Source organism: Coffea arabica, chromosome 9c (assembly GCF_036785885.1).
Source record: "Coffea arabica cultivar ET-39 chromosome 9c, Coffea Arabica ET-39 HiFi, whole genome shotgun sequence".
Lineage (NCBI taxonomy): Eukaryota > Viridiplantae > Streptophyta > Magnoliopsida > Gentianales > Rubiaceae > Coffea > Coffea arabica.
Window position 1 is genome coordinate 490,421 of NC_092326.1, and position 17,673 is coordinate 508,093.

At 40.7% G+C, this 17,673-nt stretch overlaps 1 protein-coding gene across 1 annotated transcript; it reads left to right on the forward strand.

The window, feature by feature from the left end:
- The first annotated feature begins 2,020 nt into the window (after nucleotides 1–2,020).
- On the forward strand, nucleotides 2,021–3,049 carry LOC113708473 (uncharacterized). The gene has a single exon (XM_027230928.2). It carries the CDS (start codon nucleotides 2,021–2,023, stop codon nucleotides 3,047–3,049), a length of 1,029 nt encoding a protein of 342 aa, XP_027086729.2.
- The last annotated feature ends 14,624 nt before the right edge of the window (nucleotides 3,050–17,673 follow it).

Consider the following 17,673-nt stretch of genomic DNA (forward strand, 5'->3'; position numbering starts at 1 on the left):
CTTTAATTTTTTTATTTATTAAATTTCTTTTAGTCTTATTGTGAATTTATATTTCCATGAATTCATTTTACACTCTATGCAAAGTTCTTAGGACAACTACTCAGCTGCCTTGATACTCGATAACATAAAACATTTGATTAAAGTTATGCAATTGAATAGAAAATTACAAGATAAGATTGCAGCAAGAAGGGATCCTTCTCTTTGATCACCCAAAGCGAAATTGCATTCCTGGATGTAAGTTAAGCCTATGTGAGCGCTGCTTCAATTTCTTTGTACAATATTGGAACATTTAAAATACAAAGAAAATGACAAGAAAAATCTATTGAGATCTACCATGTAGAAATTTTGTCAGCCTCAACATTTCCGTTGTTTTATTTCATGATTCTAATCAGGGATTTCACTCTGGATACAACACAAAGTATTCAGTGGAAGTCATGTCAAAGTACTTGTTCATACACCATTAGTCCCATTCTCAATGAGTAGGATCCGGATTAAATTTTACAGATTCCCGCCAAATGAGCTCCTTGATATTCTCTTCAGTGAAGGATGGCTACTCAAAATAAAAAACGAAAGGTTTAGGACAAACAAGCTCCTCATTGATATCATGAAGAGGTGCCAAATATGGGTAGGGAGAAATTTAGGCCCAATGGGTACCCAAGTATTTCCCAACATTTCCTATCAATTAATGAGTACAATTGGGATATGTCCCATTTTAAACCCAATATCAAATTATAATACCCATTCCGCCCAAAGTCCCTTTGGGTATGGGTAGCCCATTGAGATTTGAGACAAATTGCCACCTCTACTCCTAAGTCCTGACAGCTAGGTGTGTAATTAAGAAAAAGAATTTCTTACAGCATTAATAGAAAAATCTTGCTTCAACTTGGGGAAAAGTTAGTAAAATATGCACATGCTATGGCAGGCCAAAATGTCCCTACCAAAGACCTTGAATTTGATCATTGGAAGATTATATCACACACTCACGCATTGCAACAGGAGGATGCATGGTGAGGGTGGTCATTTCGGCCAAGCTCCACCATGGAGGTTCCACCTCCCCGAACTCCACCTCGGCCTTTAGGCCGATCCGAGGTGAAATATTCTTGAGGTTCTAGTATTTGTCCCGTTCACCTCGGCTATCGTGGTGGCCACTATGAGGTGCCACTGTGGCTAATGGGACGGCTGAAATCAGGTCACAGACTGACACTTGCAGGGGAACAAGACGTCTGATAAAGCGTGTCTGATAGACCCATCAAGACAGACTGACACGTCAGTTTGTCAAGTCTTAGGAAGTTGAACCCAATCGTCATTCCTTCCCAATTATTTCCTATAAATACAGAAATCTCACTCAAAGACTAAGGAGATACACTGTAAGCACTATACTCTAAAAACTCTCTTACAACTTTCCTCTTAATCTAGACTAACTAGATCGTTGAAGGTAAACTAGGGGATTTTACCTCACGTCTGGTAATTTGAGTAGGTGACTTCCGTGAAACCGTACCCACTTCCGGAGAATTACTCCGTCGCCTAGGTACCTCCTGTTGAATCCGAAAATTACTTCTTTAATTGGCGCTATCTGTGGGAACTCGAAGACATCAAAGAATGAAACCCACACATTTTAGGGACAGGAAGGTTCTCACCATTAGGGCTGCGCCCAGTGCTACAGCCCAGCAAGAAAATGCTTCTGAAGAACAGGGGTCTTCTGAAACTCAACCCACTAACGGAGAAGCCATGTCCCAAATGGCTGAGTTCGTGGCTAAGAACCCTATCATCTTTGAGGAGTTGGAAAGATATCTCAAGAGATAAGGCAAGCAAAAGGCCGAATCCTCCAAGAGAAGATCAGAAGAATCCCCTGAGATCCCATCCAAGGAAGAATCTGATGGGAGACATTCCCTTAGAAATACCCCCGAAACGAGCTTTATCTAAGGCTACTTCTAGAATAGCCTCCATCTCCAAGGCTCTTTCATGAGGTTTGATAGGAAAACGAGTTGAGGAAGATCCTCGGCTCCTGAGGAGATTAGAAATGGATTATATGAGGGCTCCACCTTTCACGGACGACATCAACGAGGAGAGGCTTCTCTCAAACTTCAAATTACCCGTCATACCATCTTATGATGGCCGATGTGACCCTGAGTATCACATTCACGTGTTCATCTCGGCCTTCCGATTATACTGTATTTCCGACCCAATTATTTGTAGGACGTTTTCAGTATTTCTGCAAGGGACTACTCGAAAATATTTCTGGGGTCTAGAACCTAGGAGCATCTCCATCCTGGGAGAGTTGGTGGACAAATTCCTCCATCGATTTATATCTTCCACGCCGACGATAAAGACCTCGGCTTACTTGCTAAATATACAGCAGAATTCGGGGGAGTCCCTCCGTACTTATGTGCAGAGATTTCAAGATAAAAACGTGCAAATACTTGATCCCAAGGAGCAGGTAACTATAGCTGCCTTCACCAACAGGCTCACCGCCGGAGTGTTCAACACCGGGGCACATAAGAAATTCCCTCGTACACTTCGAGAGTTCTGGCAAAAGGTCAAAAAAAGCATACAACCCGAGGACCTAAACTGCATGAAAAGAGAAGCTCAGGTAACTCCCTCGAGAACTGATTCCCGAAGGAAAAAAGAATCAAGCCGAGGTGAGGCTAGCACCGCTGGCAGATTCCAAAGTCCTAACCGAGATCGCCGAAGTGTATTCGATAGAACTGCCAAGAGAAAGTTGTCTGTCCCTGATTCTGAACTCATTCCGTTAAAAACCAACCGATCTTATATCCTGTCTGTCATGGAGCAGAACCCCCTCAGGCGTTCTCCCCCAAGGATGGTCGGAAAGAAGGAAAAGAGGAATTTCAACCTTTGTTGTGCTTATCATCGAGATATCGGGCATGAGACTGAAGATTGCAACAATTTAAAGAAAGATATTGAGGACTTAATCAAGCGGGGGTACCTGAAGCAGTTTGTTCGTAGTGATGGAGAATGCCAGAGGAGTGACACCTGCCAAGACTGTCAAGGAGAGTCCTGTCGAGAAAATAACCGAGGCGAGTCCCGCTGAGAAGGTGGTCCAGGAGCAGTTGCCGACCTTTTGAAGATCTTAGGAAGACGAGAAGACCTCCTCGAGATGGATCCCCTGGTTATGGGTCAAACATAGTCGGGATCATCAACACCATAATCGGGGTCCGACAGGAGGAGATAGTCAAAACTCCTGTAAAAGGACCTATTGACAAGCTAATCCAGACCATGTTGAGGCGAGCTCCCGTCTTACTGAGACAAACACATATGGTCCAAGTGATCCTGTCCCAACCGCTTCAAGTAGTCACGAGGTCTTGGTAATTGAATTATTGACCAATAACTATAGAGTGAAAAAGGTGTATGTTGACCTCGGAAGTTCGGTAGACGTCATATACTACCGGACTTTTGAAAGTCTGAAGTTGACCAGAGATCTACTCATACCCGTGAAGACTCTTCTAGTGGGGTTCAGGGGACACGTTGTCCACTCGGAAGGGATGATTACGCTGACGGTGACAGTCGGACAGCACTCTCGGTGCCGAACCGTCCCTATCAATTTTGTTGTGATCAAAGTTGATTCCCCGTATAATCTGCTTATGGGGCGACCCACCTTGAATGCGTTGCGGCTTGTGTACTCAACGTACCACTTAAGTTTCAAAATTTTCACGCTAGCAGGCATAGCTGAAGTAAGCAGCGATGTCTGCGCTACAAGAGAATGCTACCTCGCTACTATAATGTTCGAGTCAGATACCTTCGGTTTAGCTCGGGAGACCTTGTCCTACGCAAGAATTCAGTCAGTCGATCAGAGCCCTAGGACAAATTAATTCCGAAGTGGGAGGGGCCATATTGAGTAGTTGAGGCCAACCAGAATGGCTATTGTATGTTAGCTTACCGAGATGGTACTCTGGTACTCTGAACTTGGCATGCCGAGAATCTTAAATTGTATTATCTTTAAAATATCTATGTTCCACTCCGGACTACTTGTGATGTATCTTCTGTTTACCTAGTTATTTTCTTAGCATCACTATTTCGTGTTGTTAAAGAAAATAAGAGGACAAGTAGAGGTGGAAGAATAAGTGGAAGAAGAAGCAGAAATAAGAACAGAAGAAGTGACTTCATTGAAAATATAACCATTACAAGAGTAGAAAAATTCCAAGTGCAAAATGCCGAGGTTGAAGGCTCTTATAAGAGCCCCACGCCTCGGCTGAACCCTCTCCTGCGCCGGTCTCTCCTACTGCCCCGTCGCTGAGCTCGCTACCCTCTGGATTCAACTCGAAATCGGCCATCTTGCAGTTGAATTCCTCCCGCACTTTAGTCAGGTTCTTCCCGACCTGGGTACCCTCAGCCATGCGGTCACATAACTCCTTGGCATCTTCATTGTAGTTGTTCTTATCTTTGAGCAAGTCCAATTGTTCTGAGGTGAGATGGGGAGCAGCATCTTGGACAGCTGAGGTATAGCCAAACATGAAACTCGACAGGGTCAATTCGCCAAGATCACGCGTAAGGGCCTCGGAGGTGCGGAAAGCCTCCACAGCCAAGCTCCCAACCTTGTCAATAGCCTCATTTGAAGACTGCTCCTCTTTAAGACATCGGTTCTTCTCTTTTTTCAAGGCAGTTTTCAAGGAGTGCATCGTGGTCTCAACTTGCTCCATCTCGGCCACCGCGATGTCTCTTTGCTTGAGGGCCTGATCTCTTTTTGTCTCGGCCAACTTCAACTATTTTTCAGCAGAAACACTATCTAAAAGTTCGGTTGAGGGCTGATTCTCAACCATATTGGTGTACCTTTACATCACCTCGGAGAAAAATGCCGAAGTAGAAGCCCAAGCAATTGAAGCACTTTGCATCAGTTTGTCAGAATTGAACCTTGTGGCAAAGGCATGGTCCCGGGGCAGACTGGAGTGGACCAAAAGATGATGGGCCACCTTAGGGTCCTTGCATCAGTCATTGATACTGATATCCCACTCCGGACACCAGCGCCACCCGAGATGCTTCTTGTCTTCTCCAGCGGGTTGGGGTGACACGAGATACTGGTTCCAAAGGGATGACCCCGTGACTTGCACCTTGGTAGTTTGAAACTGCTTATTCCGGCCCGGCTGAGGAGCGGTAATTGTTACACCTCGAGTAGCCACTCTTTCACCTCGGGTAGCCACTCCTTCGGAAATTGTAGAAATCCGCGAGGTGCCATTGGGGACGACTGTTACTGGTGTGCTGGCTATGGCACCCGAGGTACCTTTTTTCTTCTGTGCTCCCGAGATCTGAACAGGAGCTCTCCACTTTTGTGAGTTCTTGGCCACTGTAGCTGTGCCCGAGGTGATAAGGTCCGAAACTCTCACCACTGCAAAAGGAAAAGGATTACTACTTAGAATCAAGGGAAAGAAAAAATAAAATAATGAATTGAAGAATATAATATTTTTCGAGTCGAGTAGAGAAATGGAGAGGACGGTCCGATTTGATTAGAGTTCGGCCGATCCCGCCGTCCATAAGAGCCGTTTCGGGATATGCCTAATTATTGATCCTGAGATCCGATCCGAGAAGTTTGCAAAAACTCTCCTCTTCATGCTAACCTGAGGAAGGATCCTTGGCTGAGGTAGGCAGCCTCTACCAGAAACTCTTAGGGAAGTCCTCGACGGGGACGAATACAAAATTTCGTTTCCACTCCTTTATTGATGAACGAGAGTCCACTACCAACTTCAGCATGCTCTTGCTTCGGTTGTCGAAATGAAACTGTCGCGCCCCATTTTTTGAATAAATAAAATAAAATGGTTAAAAAATGTATTTTTGATTCGATTTTTTGATTGGAAAACGAATTTTGATTTAAAAGAAAAGTGGGCCTCAATGGGGGTTTTGAGAATGCGACGATTTGACCCAAAATTATAGTTTAAAAAGGGTTTTTTTGAAATAAAGAAATCGGAGTCGCCACTTGGTAATGAGTTAAGGTGTACCAAGTCACCTAAAAATGAATTTTTAAAGAAAAATAGGAAAAAGTAGTAAGAAACCCCTTTTAAACGACTCCTAATCTACGTAAACCAACGAAAAAGGTTCGGGAGCCACATTTGACGAAGGGGAAGGCAAAGATACAATCCAAGGCACCCCTTTGACCTAGCCAAGGCTAGTTGCGTGATTTAATCAAAGATTTTCTCGTTTTAACCAAAGAATTTATTACATTTGGATGTACTACATGAATGCAAATCCTAGACCTAGGGGTATTGGGAAAAATTCTCTTCAAAGGTTGAGTGGTGCCAATCATATTAATTGTGAAGCCCAATAATGACCCTTTGGAGAGGTCACACAGTCCTAAATGACGTAAAAGTGAGTGAAATGAATGCATGCTATGTGAAAACGTGAGTTTGTGTGAAGTAAGAGAAAAAATAATAAAAAAAATAGGATGTAAGTGGAGGTGTGCAAATGTATTTACAAGTGTTCGTGTGCAAGTGAAGGGATAAAAAAGGTGTACGTGTGCAAATGGGAGTGAAAGTGAAAGTGTAATGATAGAGTGGATTTAGAATGCATGAGCCTAGGGAATGCATGCATATTGGGCACGGGGAGACCTAAATCGTGACTCAATTTTTTCTTTGATAGAGGGAATACAATCGTGCTAAAGCTTAGAAAAAGCCACACTCGTCTATATCCCATATTCAAGGAGTTTCCCTAGTCTAATCAGGCAAAATGCACTAATCTACCCCCTACTTTCCTAAATGTGATGCAAATCTAAATGTTATATATACATAGGGGTAAGGGGATATTCTATTAGGGGAGATAGTATGTGAAAATGATAAGAATCCTAAAATGGAAAAATATGCATGAAGTGTAATGTAATCATACAAACATGATCTAGCGAAGGGGTCCCTAAGGGTCTAGCGTTGGACTAGCCCATGTCTAGAATTTCCCACTAGCATTGGACTAGTGAGGTGACGTCCATTTGCATTCACCATATACAAGTAAATAGGCGTAATTAAAGCAAGTAAACATGTGAGCACGTAATTCACATAACACATAAGCATGCATATCTAGATGCCAAAACCTAAGAAAACGATTAAACATATAGCACATAGACATGCAAGACACATAAGGTAATTAAGGCCCTAACTATTACATTTTGAGGGGGAGTAGGCCTACTACAATCTAGGAGGGGGAACGGAATAAAAAAAAAAATAACCTAGCTATTACAACTTGGCATTCAAGTGCCTTCAAATGACTTGCAAATTAAGAAAAATGAAATAAAAAGAAAGCGAAATAGGCAATTAAACATGAAATGGAAAGCGACTTAAAGCATGCATATTCACACATAACACATAGGAGCACGTAGAGTCAAATAAAGTAAGGAATAAAGGATTAGATATACCTCCCTTGAGTCGATGCCCTAATGAGGTGAAACTACTAATTTATCCTCCAAAACAATAAATGGGTCAAGGTACCACTTTAATTATCAAATAATCACATGAAACAACCATTAAACACAAAAGTGGAAATTAAACACGAAACGAAAATCAAATATGGAATAGATCATGCACGTGCAAGCAAAACTCGATCTCAAATAAAAGGTCTCAAGAATCTAAAGTGGAGTGTTAAATTGAAATGCTTAAGGGGGAATCCATCACAATCAAATGCAAAAAAAAAAAAAAAACAAAAAGAGAAAAAACTATTCACAGAAATTATTTGTTATGATTAAATAACAAAATTATCTAAGAAAGACTGAATCAAATGAAACCAAGACTATGAATTCCTCCAAATTATTAAGCCTTCACGATTTTATCCTAGAAAACCATTGAAAATTATCCACCATTCACATGAAGACATGTCAAGGCAAGTTATCATGTAAAAAGGGATTCGGTTGCAAACATTTAATCAGTCATATGAGTCCAACTAGAACATTTAAGCACTTCGAAGGTTCAAGAGTAATGAAAAGGCCAAGTCATGATTCAGATTGCAAGTTCTTTAGGACTCAATTGCAAAAAATTAAAATATAATTGGGCCTCAGTGCAACAAAGGGAACTTGGGGGATCAAAAGGCAAAAATTCAGACAACATTTTCATGCAGCTCATGCAACATACGCAGAATCTGTTTCTGTAACTTAACTAGCTGCAACTTTCATTTTTACAAATACATATCAACCTCAACATCAATCGTGACCCAAAACCTTTCAACAAAACACCCAAAAACGGATCTAAACACCACAACACACAATTTTAGCATTCAGATCAACTCAAACATAGAAGAAAATTCATGCCAATGCTGGAAAAATCTATGCAAAAGGGTTCGGCAATCCTGACTTGCTATTTCACAGCAAGCATTCGATCATAGCTAGCTCAAGTTTTTTCCTTTTTTAGACCTCTACTTGCAAACTCAAACATCAAAATCCCATTCCTTCCCTTAGACATAAGATTAGACATGCGAATTAAGTGTAAAGATTCATGGAAAAGAAAGACAGCAATAAGAATGCAACAGCTTTCTGCTTTGCTACGAGTTTTGCAGCTTCAAACTCATGCTAATGAAGTGCCAAACGCACACTGATCAAACATGGTTTCAACTTAACAACAAAGGGATTATGAGAATACTTTCATGCAAGTTTCATATAACAAAAGAAAGCAAAAAGCTTCTGCAACAAAACAAACCAAACTGCTGCATTTTTTGGTTTCCAAACTTGCGGCAATTTTCCAGCCGCAACTCTACTCATTCTATCATGCAAAACAGGTTTGTCATATAGCAGGTTTCTACCTCTCCATCATCGACTAAACATGCAACTTCATTGAAGGGTGGAAACAAAGGATTGGGGCTGACCATTAAGGGGAGAAACTAACAGCAACAGAAGAAAGAAGAAAACTTGCAGCAAAGCCTTCTATAATTCGGCACTTTGCAAATTCAGCCTTCAAGCACACCCAAAGCCAAACACAACTACCCAAACCTCTCATTTCGCATCATGAACTTGCAGATGTAGGCACCAAGAGTCAAACAACAGGCATGCAAAAATTTAAACAGTTCAAGCAACTTCATGCAAGGTTTACAAAACTTTCTGTAACATTGACATCTTAGGCAATGCGGTCCACCACTTAGTATTTCATCCAAAACAAAAGAAAGACTGGAATCAAAATATAGAAACACCAGGCATCGTTCTTCATGTTCAATACAAAGATTCAAGAAAACATGCAAATCTGGAAGTAAAACTAATTCACAGCAAACGGCAATCTCTTCGAAACAAAAGTAAGACCTTATGCATCCTATCATCAAAACCCAGTCATAAATGATGCATTTCCCAGAATTCTCCAAACCAGATTATCGAATGAAGTGCAAAAGAAAAAACAGAATTGATTCCAGATTTTAGAAAACAAAAATGGTAATAAAAAACAAGTGCCATCAGCCCTGGCTATGTCCGACACAGAAAACAACAAAAAGGAAACAACTTTGGTTGATGAAATGGAAATGGATGCAAGAAAAACGACGGACTGCCTCCTAATACATCCAAGCATCAAACTTTACTCCAGTAATTCAACATCTAAACGCAAGTAAAAGCCTAAGATCTCTGGTTACACAGACCAGATTCCATCTGAAAAGAAATGAACGATAACAAGGATTGAAGACTACCTGTTTCACCTTTGGACTTGAAGCTCGGGTTCGATGAAGAAATCAGTCACTGACTCCGATGAAGAAAACTGAGATTGGGTTTTGAATCTTGAACCTCATCTTTTTCGGATCTAGTAGCTTTCCAGTTCTTTTACAACCGTTAACTCAACAAGCCTCCCGTAGCTTTTGCTTTCTACAGTCGTCCCTCTCTCTGTTTCTTTTCCTCAATCTAGCCGTTAGCCTCTCAAGCTCTCCCTTTTCCTCTTTAGTTCTTCTCTTTTCCTCGGCAGATGCCTCTCTCAATACCAGCCCGTCACTTCCCCTTTTCTACTTTCTGGTTTATCCAAAGCTCAGCCTTCCTTTCCTTTTCCTCTCAAACTATGGCTACCTCCCCTCTCGGCTCCCTCTCTTTCACTCTCTCTCAGCCTTTCTTTCACTCAGCCGCCAACTTCAGCTCTCTCTGGTTTTTTCCTAGCCGTCAGTCTCTCTTGTTTTCCTTTGCCGTCAACTCCAAAATAAAACCCTTGCGGCTGCTGTTTCTCGTTCCTTTTATATGAACTCCCCAATCTCTTAAACCCTCACATGAAGGGTGCTGATGAGGGGTTTGTCCTTGCCTTCACATCCAGCCCTTCGATGGGCATCTGTGATCGTCCTTTGCAAGCTGCAAAAATATGCAGCTTGCATGCCGCGGCCATCCTTTTTTTTTTATTTTAATAATAACTAATTAATATAGATAACTAATAAATAAATAAATAAATAAATAAATAAAACTAATGAAGAAATGCTAATTAAGATAAAAATGAAATGCTAATTTTCCTTTTTCTCTTTTTTTTTTTCGAGAAAACATTATATTAAAACGACTAAAGCATATTTTTGAATGATTTTCCTTCTTTTTCTTTTTTCTTCAAAGAATTATTTGAAACAAAATAAATTAAATTTGAATCTAAAAGAAAAATAAAACATTTTTGTGAATGATTTTTCCTTTTCGATAAATTCTACGCTAAAACCTTAAAAATAATAAAAAACTAACTAAAAAGTGAATAAAATTTAACACGACAAATAAAAACTAAGAAATAAATAGTAAATGAAATCACGCTAAAATTTGGTGTCTACAGTTTGCCCCTCTTTATCTGAGTTTTGGAAAAACTTGAGACAAAGAAGTAGACACCAAATACCTACCTGTGTTATTTGGCTGCAAAAGGATCTCAACGAACTGGAATTCTAAAATGGGACTGACCCAAACATGAACTTAAAACGGGACTGGCTCGAACGAGAATTTAAAACGGAACTGACCCGAACAGAAATTTAAAACGGGACTGACCCGAACAGGAATTTTAAACGGGACTGACCCGAACAGGAATTTAAAACCCCGAACAGGAATTTAAAACGGGACTGACCCGAACAGGAATTTAAAACGGGACTTCACTGGGGAAGTTTAAACCATGAATTGAGTTTTTTATTTGAGAGTAGTTCAACTTTTGTACCAAGAGGGAAATTTGGATCTCTGTGACTGAAGCGATAGCTGATGTTGTTTCTTATGATCGAGCTTTGCAAATAACATCGATCGTTGCTTACTGGGAAGCTTTGTCTGTCATTGATTTAGGTGCCAAAAGGAGAGTGGCCGCTTTTGTTTGTAAATGCAACGTTCCTGCAAGAAAAGAAAAAATAATGGACTTGCCACCATCATTTGATCCGGTTTGCCTTGAGAATCGTGTAACATGAGTCTTGTGATGCTTTTACTTCTGCTCTGCGGCGTTTGCCTTAGTCGAACTTGAAACCTTTCAATTTCTGAGACTGATAGAATACGGATTTACCACGTCACCCAATCTAGGTGGCAGCTTTGTTGCATGTCACTCACTTGTAATAGATGATTGAATCCCCTATCTTTGCATAAACCTTAGGGTTTATCATTCATTTGAATTCAATGGTGAAATCAATGTATATGCAAGATGATTTCCTATGTCAGGCAAAGATGAGCATGCAAAAGAATGTAGACAATCATAAGCAGTCATGCACAAATAATTGAGAACAACCAAGAGGTTTATAAAAGATACATTTTGCAAAAGAATATTCGTATAGACAATACAAGTTTAGCCAACGAATATCATATTCAAGACTTTGGATATTTTCTCTTCGGAATCCGATACTGGCAGAAGTATCACAAATATGAGGAAAACCCTAAATGAACCAGGTCACCAGCTGTTCCTTCTCGAGCTCGTCTGCTGAGAAAACCTGCCTTGGCGCCCTTTCGGGTTTTCACCAAGGTTGCCCCCACCCTTTTTGTTTTTGTCTTTTCTTTTTCCTTTTTTTCTTTCTTTTCTCTTTCTTTTCTTTTCATTTTTTCATTCATTTTTCATTCATTTTTTTTGAGGCACCCTTGCGGGTTTTCACCTAAAGAACAGCAGAACTACCTAATTCCCGATCAACTGAGAAATGTGGTTAAAAGATTGTTGGTATCAGTAAAATGCACTTCCCTTATGAATTTTAGGTGAAGGCATTATGGACATCATTTGCCAGTTGATTAACAAATTTTCTAATAGAAATGCAGCAAATGACAAAAGCCAGGACTTTAGGCTTTTGTAATGAGGTCAGGTGGGGTGTTTTTCAAGAAAAGTTGAGGTTTGAAAGCAAATTTTGATGTAAGGGGTGAAATAACTTGAGATTGCATCATTTTGAAATTATCTCCAACTTTTAAACGAAACCAAGGAATTTTGCCCCAGTTTGATTGGATTTTCTCTCTTTGCATTTTCCTCACTTTTGCATTTTTCTTTAAAACTAAACTTGTCCCAGTGTAGGGTTCTCTTTTCCTTTTGATCATCTCTTCTTTCAAAAATGAATTTGCCCCAGTGTGGGGCTTGCAATTCTCAAGGGTTATCAAACGAAAATTTGTCAACTCTGATGGCTCAAAGGGGACAAGTAGAGGTAAAAATGTTTTGAGTGTAAAAGAAGATGGCCTGACTTGCATTTCGCCGTTTGCATCAATTTCTAAAGAAAATTTGCGTGATCAAATGAAAAACTTTTTGCACATATCTGAGTTGATGGGTTGAGGAAATGTTCGTCCATCCATTTCTGCCAAAATAAGAGCTCCGCCAGGTAATACCTTTTGGACAATGAACGGCCCTTGCTAATTTGGAGCAAATTTGCCTTTAGCTTCATCTTGCATTGGCAAAATCCGCTTTAGTACTTTGTCACCTTCTTCGAATGCACGCCGATGGACTTTTTTGTTGTAAGCCCGGGCCACACGTTTCTGATAGCACTGACCATGACAGATAGCATTGAGCCGTTTTTCATCGATCAAAGTCAATTGCTCATGGCGCTGCTTCATCCAATCAGCCTCCTCCAATTTAGCTTCCATGAGGATTCGTAGCGACGGAATTTCAACTTCAGCTGGTAATACAGCTTCTATTCCATACATGAGTGAATATGGCGTTGCCCCAGTCGATGTCCGAATAGAAGTTCGGTACGCCATCAATGCATAAGGCAACTTTTCATGCCAATCGCGATGCCTTTCTATCATTTTGCGGATAATCTTCTTCAAATTCTTGTTTGCGGCTTCTACAGCTCCATTCATTTGAGGCCTATAAATGGCAGAATTACGGTGTCTGATCTTGAACTGCTCGCATAGTCCATCTACCTTGTCATTGTTCAGATTCTTGGCATTGTCTGTAATAAGAGTTTCGGGTACTCCAAAGCGACAGATGATGTGATCTCTCAGGAAATTGGCAACTACCTTTTTCGTGACATGTTTGAATGACTCCGCTTCAACCCATTTAGCAAAGTACTCAATCGCCACTAATATAAATCGATGACCATTTGAAGCAGGAGGATCGATTGTACCAATCACGTCCATACCCCACATTGAACAGGGCCATGGGGCGGTCATGCTATGCAATTCAGTGGGTGGAGCACGTATAATGTCACCGTGCATTTGACACTTTATACATCTCCGGACAAAATCTATGCAATCATGCTCCATAGTAAGCCAGAAGTATCCGGTTCTCATGATTTTCATCGCCAGCAAATGGCCATTCATGTGAGGTCCACAAACGCCACTATGCACTTCTTTCATCATATATTGAGCTTCATCTTCATCAATGCACCTTAAAAGATTTAAATCCGAGGTTCTTTTGTATAAAACTTCTCCATTCAAGAAAAATTTTGAATCCATTCTACGCAGAAAACTTTTGTCCTTTGTATTAGCATGCAAAGGATAAGATCCTGTTTTGAGAAACTCCTTAAGATCATTATACCACAGAATTTTGTCGGAGGACTTGTCTACAACCCAACAGTGGGCAGGCTTGTTTTGAAGTTGAATCGGAATTGGCTCCATCCTCAATTCATCAGGATATTGGATCATAGAAGCTAAGGTGGCCAAAGCATCGGCAAATGCGTTTCGGGCTCGTGGAAGATGTCTGAACTCCAAATTTCGAAATTACTTGGCCAGAGTGAGCAGACTGCAATGATAGGGCGGAATTTTTGAATCTTTGGTTATCCACTGCTTCAAGGTTTGATGCACGAGCAAATCTGAATCACTGAAAGCTATCAACTCTTTGATTTCCATTTCTAAAGCCATTTTGAGACAAAAAATGCAGGCTTCATATTCAGCCATGTTGTTTGTGCAAGCAAATTGCAACTTGGCAGCGGCAGGGTAGTGCTTCCCTTCGGGTGAAACCAGAACAGCTCCAATTCCAATTCCGAGAGAATTCGAAGCTCCATCGAAGAAAAGCCTCCATTCAGGGCTTTGCTCACTTATATCATCTGTAGCGCCTACGAATAAAACTTTCTCATCAGGGAAATAAGTATGAAGTGGCTGATAATCTTCATCCCTTGGATTTTCCGCCAAATGATCCGCTATAGCTTGCCCCTTGACAGCTTTTTGTGAAGTGAAAACGATATCAAACTCTGAGAGAATTATCTGCCATTTTGCCAGACGTCCAGTTAACATCGGCTTCTCCAAAAGATATTTCAAAGGATCAGATCGGGAAATAAGATAAGTGGTATGGCTCAACAGGTAGTGTCTCAACTTTTGGGCTGCCCAGGCCAATGCACAGCAGTTTTTCTCAATGAATGAATAATTAGCCTAATACTGCATGAACTTCTTGCTTAGATAGTAGATGGCTTGGTCCTTCCTTCCAGAGTCATCATGTTGTCCAAGGATTTGACGACCCCACTTCTCCCAAGGGCGAACCCAAGGGTATCGGCGGGCCGCCTGCCTAGCTCGCGCCAGGACTCAAAACTTAAAGTTCGAAAGAGCACTAAATACAATATATACAATCCCAAAAGAGTTATAATTACATTCTCCAAAAGTATCGAGTCAAACCATCAAAACAAAAACAAACATCCTAACTGTTCAACTATTACAAGCCAATCTAACTATACTAGTATACGAGCCAAAAGTCCCCGCGTCGGCCCCTGCTAAGGAAAACAAAAGGAATGGGGTAAGCTATATGCTTAGTAAGTAAACAGGGGCGAAAGCATAAATTTCACGTAACAGTTACACAATAAGAGTAAAGCAAAAGCAGAAAAGTAACATCACATAATAAGGATACAGGTGGCTCCAAAGCCAACTCATGTGCCATGCGTGATCTCCTGCCGACACTCCGTCGACCGCAAATAATAGTCCGTAGAACTTCACTTGTACACCCACCGACACCTTATCACCCTCACTGGCCAGTCACCTCACAAACTTGCCCGGGCGAACGAAATCACAAACTTGAGCTTGAGTCACAAGCTCGGGTCACAAACTTGGTCACTTTCTCGGTGAACCGGATTCACAAAATTGGTTCATAACATGAACCTACAAACTTGGTGACCTCAGACTAAGTTGGACTGCCTTCGACCAAGCCCTTACCGGCTCGAATAGTCCAACCAGGTCAAGAGTTCGCCCCAAACTCACAAACTTCACAAAATTATTCAAAATCACAAACTTTGCAAACTTCACAAACTTTATTCGAAAGTCGCCCCGAGCCACAAGCTCAAGGGTTTTGGTTCCAAAAGGTTCATATACATATGCCAAGTACAATTATACATTCAAATTAGGGTTTAGGTCGAGTGCGATAAAGTATACACTCGCCTAAGTGCCCTTTTCACATATCTCAAACACATAGCAAAGAAAACACACCAAACTGGCCTGAATACTTACCCAGAAACTGAAATAGCAAAAGTACGAAGTCGGATCGAAATGAACAGCTAGTAGTGGGTCCCACCAGTTCCGCCCAACTCACCACCGTCTGAAATAGAGGATTGTGTCACATAATATCGCAAACGACTACTATCGTGCCTAAAACAAGCAAAACGGCAAAAACGGCACGCGCGCACGTAAATATGACGAACGGAAACGGAGACGGCCGTTAGCGGAAACGGCAGATTTGACACTCGTTTCTAGTTTATTCATAAGTTGAGTTACGAATATCGGATTAACGCGTATGAGACGCCATATCGAAGCTTAAAGGATGAACAACAACTGTTATGAAGACATCCAGAACTGAAACTGGAGGCTTTAGTCCCAAATGAATCAAACACAATCACTTACGAAATCTAGCCAATGCACAAATGGTCAGTTTTGAGTGCAAACTGTTTTCTATGCTACACACGTTCAAAAGAGCTGAAAATTGGCAGTTAGATAGTTCATTCCAAATGGAACAACTTTCATGAAGGTCGGCAATCCAAATTCGGAACGGAAATTGGTCATCAGGACCAAAACAGATTTCTGGTCATTTTCACGGGCAGGCCTTGTTTGCTCGGCTATATCTCAGGTTTTATAAATCCGATTCATGAAATTTCAAGGGCGTTAGAAAGCTCTGATATAGGGCTATAAGTTTGGTGTTTTGGTCGGAAGCCCAAACAGCTTGTAACTCAGTCAAATGTGAAGCCAAAGTTCCAGCCATAAACTTTCCAAAAACGTACCAGAATCACAAACCGTATTTGACCTCAATATGCGGTAATGGCACCAAATTCACTACGGTTATCGGATGGGGGTGTAAGACCCACCGTTTCGAAGCTAAGAAACAGGAGTACAACAATGTAGAAGGCCACTTAGTCCAAATCCTAGCACAACTAGGTCAAATATGCAAAATACAAATCCAGAATTACCAAAACAGGTTTGCAAATCACATAAAACTGTAATCGGTATATCTCAGTCCATACAAGTCCAAATGCCGAAATTCCAAAGGCATAAGTTACCTAAGACATCCAGCTACATTTCATCAGAAGAAACCAACTCTAAAATCCAAATCAATTCCAGTTAAAATGGCCAATTACTATCGCAGTTTTCGCATTCTGATCAAAGCAGAACAGCTACAGTAATTTCGTCATATCTCACTCTACACTAATCCAAATGACCTGAAATTTTACAGGCACCTCAAACACATCAATACCTACAACGTTCATGTTTTGAGCAAAGTCAAATTCGGCCTCTAACCCTATGATCCAAAACCGGACAGAATTAGGGATTATCAAACCCTAACTTTTCTCAATTCATTCCAAACCCAAAATTGATTGCAAATTCTTTTCAAACACACCTACTAGAGTCATTCCCCCTCATTACCAACCATCATAAACACCCACAACATCATAATCCAATTAAACCAGAAAATTCATCAATAAATTAAAAACTTCACCAATTCATCTCAAACCAAGATAAAAACCAGAAATTTCAGCACTTTAATCACTAATAAGCATAACTTAAGCTTCATTAAGTGCAAGAGTATGTTAAATCATCACTTACCTAGTATACAAGAGAAGAGGAGTTGTAGACCACCTTAGCTCTTCCAAACAAATCCACAAAACAACTCATAACCACCACTTGAAGATGTTTTATGGAGCAAAATCAAGGTTGGATGGTTGGTTTGATGATTTGGAACAAGATTGAAGTGTTTCTTCTTTGTACTTGGAGCAAGAGAGAGAGAAAGAAAGAGAGGAGAGAGCCGGCCACAAGGTGCAAGAAAATGGTGATTTTTGAGCAATTTTTGGATATTTAATCTTTTGGTCAAAAAAGTCAAGAAAGTGAATAGTAATTCTTAAGTCTTCTCCAATGAAATGGTGACACTTGTCACCACCATTAATGCATTCCTATCCTTTCTTTTCTCTCTCACATCAATCATATCTCACTCT

Excerpts from the sequence above, each read along its gene's own strand:
- LOC113708473 (XM_027230928.2), top strand. The coding sequence starts at position 2,021 with ATGGATTATATGAGGGCTCCACCTTTCACGGACGACATCAACGAGGAG.